The sequence below is a fragment of the Camelus bactrianus genome, chromosome 11 (genome assembly GCF_048773025.1).
Source record: "Camelus bactrianus isolate YW-2024 breed Bactrian camel chromosome 11, ASM4877302v1, whole genome shotgun sequence".
Classification (NCBI taxonomy): Eukaryota; Metazoa; Chordata; class Mammalia; order Artiodactyla; family Camelidae; genus Camelus; species Camelus bactrianus.
In genome coordinates this window covers 9585632-9591631 of record NC_133549.1, presented here as the reverse complement: position 1 = coordinate 9591631, position 6000 = coordinate 9585632, and the positions used below count along the sequence as shown (strand labels likewise).

The following is a 6000-nucleotide window of genomic DNA, read 5'->3' as shown; positions in this document are numbered from 1 at the left end:
TCGGTCCCTGTTTTTACCCTTATATGGTGGTGGGTGGGAGCACCGGAGTGGGCAGGGGAGATGATGGCAGGGGCGGGGCTGGGCAGGGCGTCGCACTAATAAAAGATGCAATCTCCATCCAAATAATAGATTGTTATTAACAATGATCCTCTCTGCGAAACCCTTCAAATTGCCCCTTGACTCCCCTAGCAGCAAGAAGCGAGCCCTCATTCGCCGAGCTGACTGCTCCTTGCTCCTCCTTTCCTCCTCCCCACCACTACTCTCTGCTCTGGAAATTACAACTCCTCGGCGCGCGGTGCCGGGAGGAGACGGCGGCGGGAGGGAGGCGGGAGGGGATTCCCGAGCCAGCCGGGCGCTCGCCCTCCGCCCGCCGGCTGCAGCGTCGCGCGGCCAAGGTCAGAGGCTCCGCAGGAGAAGCAGCTGGGAACCAGAGCAGCGGGTCAACCCTGGCCGCGAGGAGAAAGCCCCAGGGCGCATTGGGCCCGCGTTAGCAGCCGAGGGAGAGGGAGGCCAGCGACGGTCTCTGGGCCGGCGGGGCCCGCCGAGTAGTCGCAGTGACCGGGCAGGTGGCGGCCCCTCTGTCCGCGCGCGAGGAGCTGGGGCTCCACCTTCGGCTCCTGGGCGCTGTCCGTCGCCTCGTGGTGCTGAACCCAGCCCCACGGCCAAGCGGCCTGCTCACCCGCCTTCTCACCTACAGATCGCCCCAACTGGGGGCGGGGCAAGGGCAAAAGAGGCCCGTGGGCAGCTGCCCACTGGAGCCGAGGGGCTGAAAGAGGAGAGCTAGCGAACCGCAGCCCGGCAGCTGGTCCTGATGTGGAGAGGAGACGCGCGCGGCCGCCGCCGGCGGCGCTAGTGCTGATTCATCACCTAGAGCGTCTCGCAGGCCACCGCGAGGGCAGGCGACCGGCCCCGGACTCTGGTAGCAGGTTGAAGCCGCTGGTGCAGGAGCCTCGCGGGAAGGAGGTGAGGATCCCCTCTCTTCTCTTGCCCCCAATCGTCTTAGGGCGGCGGCCCCAGGACAGAGAAAGGGGCGTGCCCCCGGGCTGTAAAGTAGTCATGCTCCTGTGATGCCCCCGCCTCCCGTCTCACTGGTGCTAACCACACTTGTTCTCCTCTGCCTGTCTCCGGAGCTTGGGCCATTCCACCCTCCGCCCTGAGCAGCTCGCCCTGCCCGCGCAGCGATGGAGGAGGAGCTGAAGTGCCCCGTGTGCGGTTCCCTGTTTCGGGAGCCCATCATCTTGCCCTGTTCCCACAACGTCTGCCTGCCATGCGCTCGTACCATCGCGGTGCAGACCCCGGACGGTGAGCAGCACCTTCCTCAGCCGCTCCTGCACTCCCGGGGCTCGGGGCTGGCCGCAGGCGCCGCCGCCGCGCCCCCTCTGGACCACGAGGCGGCTGCTGGCCCGGCCTGCGGCGGCGGGGCCGGAAGCGCAGCTGGCGGCCTGGGCGGCGGTGCTGGAGGTGGCGGGGACCACGCGGACAAGCTGAGCTTGTACAGTGAGACAGACAGCGGTTATGGCTCCTACACCCCGAGCCTCAAGTCCCCCAACGGGGTTCGCGTGCTGCCCATGGTGCCCGCGCCGCCCGGCTCCTCCGCCGCGGCGGCCCGGGGTGCCGCCTGCTCCTCGCTGTCCTCGTCCTCCTCAAGCTCCATCACGTGCCCGCAGTGCCACCGCAGCGCCTCCCTGGACCACCGCGGCCTGCGCGGCTTCCAGCGTAACCGGCTGCTGGAGGCCATCGTGCAGCGGTACCAGCAGGGCCGCGGGGCCGTGCAGGGGGCGTCTGCAGCCGCTGCCGTGGCCATCTGCCAGCTGTGCGACCGCACCCCACCGGAGCCTGCCGCCACGCTCTGCGAGCAGTGCGACGTGCTCTACTGCGCTGCCTGCCAGCTCAAGTGCCATCCATCCCGGGGACCCTTTGCTAAGCATCGCCTGGTGCAGCCGCCGCCGCCACCGGCGCCGGCGGAGGCCGCCTCCGTATCCCCAGGCGCCGCCCAGGGCGCCCCCAGCGGAGGTGGCGGCTGCAAGAGCCCGGGCGGCACCGGGGCGGGAGCGGCTGCGAGCAGCGCCGCCCGCAAGTACCCTACGTGCCCTGAGCACGAAATGGAGAACTACAGCATGTACTGTGTGAGCTGCAGGACCCCGGTGTGCTACCTGTGCCTGGAGGAAGGCCGGCACTGCAAGCACGAGGTGAAGCCGCTGGGGGCCATGTGGAAACAGCACAAGGTGAGCGCCCCCTGGGCAGGGCGCGGGGCGAGGGTGCAAAGCAGAAGGTGCGAGGAGAAGGGCTTTGTCCTCTTCCCTGGAGAGCTGGCAGAGGGTCGGCCAGAGGGTCAAGCAGGAATTGCCTCATTCATTCGTTCATTCGTGCATTCTCTCATTAGTCTTGTGATAGACACTTCAATGAACTCCAGGTACTCCGAGCTGGGTGATGGAGATGGGAAGGGCGTGGAAAGATAACATGCTAGGTCCCTACCTTCCCGAGATTTTATGATTCTTCACAAAAGTCACCCAGATGCAGAAGCAGGCCTCTTTCACTCCCAAAGTTGACTAATAAGTTACCTTCATGGCCCCTCTGGATTTATGGCACCCATTGCCTGTTTCTTTCCCTAAAGAGTTTTTTTTTTTTTTAAGTGCAAGTGTTGCCACCTGCCTGCAGGAAAATGTCCAATTGCCATCTGTGCTTAGTTAATCTGTTCTGAAGGCAGGAAGGATTCTATCCCAGGCCTCGGTGGACAGATACACTATTTATCCTTCAGAGCAGAACTCCCACCAGCTTTTAGAGCAGAAAATTTCCCACTCTCTGGACTGGTCTTCAGCACTTTCTATCCCCAGAATACCTCTCAGCTTAGAGGGGAGATAGGATTCCTCATGGGCCTTATTTGAGAATTTAGGTTGTACCCTTTTAAGAAGGGAGCATCATTCTCCCCCAGAGACTGTCTCTTACTAGAACTCTGCCACTTGTGGTGGGAATGTGATGGGGGACAGGTTAAGCTCTTAGTGAGACAGCCAGGCACCCTCATCGTGGGCTGCTGCAAGCCATCTTCCCCAGGAACTTGCCTGGGGATGCCCCCTCCCGAGTTAGAATGGAACAGCCTCTGCAGGCAACTTGCACACCCTCCCCTCTGACAGGGAAGGAGAGAAACCTTCAAAATCAGGTCAGATCCTTGATCAGGCCCCAAGGCAAGAGTGGGGTCAGCTTTTCTAACAAACATTCACCTTAATTTCCTAACCAAAGGCCAGGCTGAGCAACTAACTGGACTCTGGGAGCCAGGTCCCTCGTTCCAGGACCTCAACTGCATTTGCAAATTTGGGTGCCTGTCATCCGGTGTCCTTTTCCCAGTAAACTCTCACCCCACAAAGAGGCAGGAGGTCTCCAAATCATGCAACAGGAATATGTATTCTTATTGAGGAGGAAAATAAGGCAACTTGTCATGGCTCTGTTGTATCAACCAACTGGTAATAAACAAAAAGGGGGACCATAGTTGGGAGAAGAAGAGACCAACCATTCGGGCTATAGATTCATTAAATACAGCTACTGTATCATTTCATCTGCTACAATGTACATGTTATTACTATAACTTAATGTTTTCCAATAAAAAATCGGAAAAGAGAACAAACAAGGAACACTTTAGAGATCCACCTTGAAGGGGGAAATGTGTACAGTAGTTCAGAAAAGGGCAACTGAGAATCAAATCCCTAGTTCTAGAGCTGTGGTTCTCATTTGGTGACAATTTCACTTCCCCTCCAGGACATTGCCAATGTCTGGAAACCATTCTGGTTGGCACACTTTGGAGGTACTACTGGTATCTAGGGGGTGGAGTCCAAGGTGGCTGCTAAACAGCCTACAGAGCCCAGGAAACCTCCCCCAAAACAATTATCCAGAAAAATATCAATAGTGCCTCTGCAGAGAAATCCTGCTGTAAGTTACACAGACCTGGATCCGGATCTCAGGGATGGTAATTCACTTGCTGTAGACTGTAAGCATTTAGGCACAATTTTAAACCCACTGAATAATAATATGTAACTCAAATAATTGTCATAAGGAGTAATATAGTGCTGTATGTTTAGACTCTGGCACAGTGCCTGACTCACAGTAACCAATCTATATTTTTAAAATTAGTTTTATAGTCCTAATACTTAAAACCACTAAACTTGGAGGAAACTATAAGGCAGCAGAAAAGAGTGCTTATTTGACCTCAGGGGCTTGGTTACCTGGAGAAAACATGAGTTGGTAAGTTTTGGTATGATTTATGTTGAATCCTAAAATAGCTCTGAGCTAAACGAGAATGTCTGCTTGGGTGAGTTATCACTATATGACATTTGGTTGCATATCGCTTCATGGTAATTGTCACTGCCTTGCTTATTTCATCTTTCACATGAGAAGACATCATTTTACAAATAAAGAAATCTTTTGTAAAGAGGCTGTGATCAATTACCAAGACAAGAAGTGTATGTTCACATTCAGATTTTACGAGCTGGTAGATTACGAGCAGCCTAGAAGCCTAGAACTAATGCTGGATGTTGCCACCCAAATATTTAGACTTAGTGAAGTGTAGAAAGCCAAATGAGTTGAAAGCCTGCAATCTTAAAGGAGATTAAACCTCTTATCTAGGACAGTGAGTTGAATAATGAGCTATGTTTTCAAGAACCAACGAAAATCATTGGCCATCCTTGTCTTGGTGTCAATGGAAATTTTATGACATTTCCATCTGAGGAAATATGGAAAGAATATGTGATGTTTTCTCAGTAGAGTGGGACAGTTATCTATGCGAAACAGACTAAGCAGAATCTAGTATCTCAATTTATTGCCTTTGCTTCAGGGAACTGAGACATCCTCCCGAGTCCAGAATTAAGAATGCTATGAGATACTTTTGCGAAAATTATTTCAAGAAGGAGAAGAAAGTTCTGCTGTTCTTTTGCAGCAGGTGCTGTTTCTCTAAAGAAAGGGAAGTCACTGAGTGCTTCTTATGGGCATCTCAACTAGTGGCTGGAAATCAAAAGAAAAGACAAATGAGGGAGCCCTGGTGGAGCAGGTGTCTAGACCACCTCTGTGAGTTGAGCAGCTGGCTACTGTTGAAAAGATAAACTAGAATACTCAATTTCACACCCCCACCCTGGAAGTTTAAGTTCTTTAGTAAAACTTCAAGTCTCTGAATTTTTTGTTGTTGCTGTCATCCAAAAATCCCAGAAACCATGACAAAGCTTGGTGCACTACGAGAACCAGAATTGGGACAGAAATATTTCCCTAACATCCTGTGACTGGAGAAGCCTTAATCAAAGCTTTAATTCCTCTTTAGCACGGCTGGAGCTTGCCAACTAATTCATGATTCTTAGGGGAAAAGATATGTCAGTGACACTGACATCTATGTTAAAACAAGATTGATTATCACCTTTCAGAAACAGTGTTAACACTTTAAGTCACAGCCACACACGTTTTTAGATAATTCTTCTGGAAGAGGGTTAATAATTTCAAAGAACTTCTGACGTGAAGAAACGATACATTGTGAAAGACAGAACAGGGACAGGAAGCTTTCTTTCCACAAGAGCTTTTGTCTTTTTGCCTGTTGACGATGGAATTTTAATTTCCCTGAAGCCAGAGGGAAAGGATCACTGTGGGACATCCCTGCTCCTAGTGCGGCATGTCACAGAATGTCAGCAACAATTGTAACTCCTGCTGGGAGCAGACAGTGGACCCTGAATCAAAACGGCTGGGAGCTGATTCTCTAACTGAGGTAGGAACTGCCAGACAGGCCCTTCTGCAGAAACCTTTTGAGAACCATGGACTTCAGAAGAGAGTCAAAGCGAAATTTCCCTGATACACCAAGGTTACCATTCCCAATGAGTCAGCACTTCACAAGCGCAAAGGAGATGGGGAGGCCTGGAAATCACAGGAAAAACAAGACTTCAGGCTACTCCCATGTCCTAAGGTCCTGCCAGAGGGCACTTGGCTTCTCTGTGGCCTGGTCCTACCTTATTTTATGAAAGAGATAAGGAAAGG

The 6000-nt window shown here is 53.1% G+C and overlaps 1 protein-coding gene across 12 annotated transcripts in view; it reads left to right on the top strand.

Annotated features, from left to right (window-relative positions):
* Window positions 1-345: 345 nt before the first annotated feature.
* Window positions 346-6000, top strand: part of TRIM67 (tripartite motif containing 67) — a 44129-nt gene continuing 38474 nt past the window's right edge. For 9 of the 12 annotated variants that reach the window (XM_074373177.1, XM_074373173.1, XM_074373171.1 and 6 more), the window contains exons 1-4: window positions 346-1321; window positions 1430-1976; window positions 2009-2013; window positions 2066-2225. In XM_074373177.1, coding sequence (XP_074229278.1) covers window positions 1182-1321; window positions 1430-1976; window positions 2009-2013; window positions 2066-2225 — 852 coding nt within the window. In that variant the 5' untranslated portion in view covers window positions 346-1181. Of the gene's footprint in view, window positions 2226-6000 lie in introns of all 12 variants that reach the window. The other 3 variants (XM_074373165.1, XM_074373164.1, XM_074373167.1) reach the window with 2 other exon arrangements.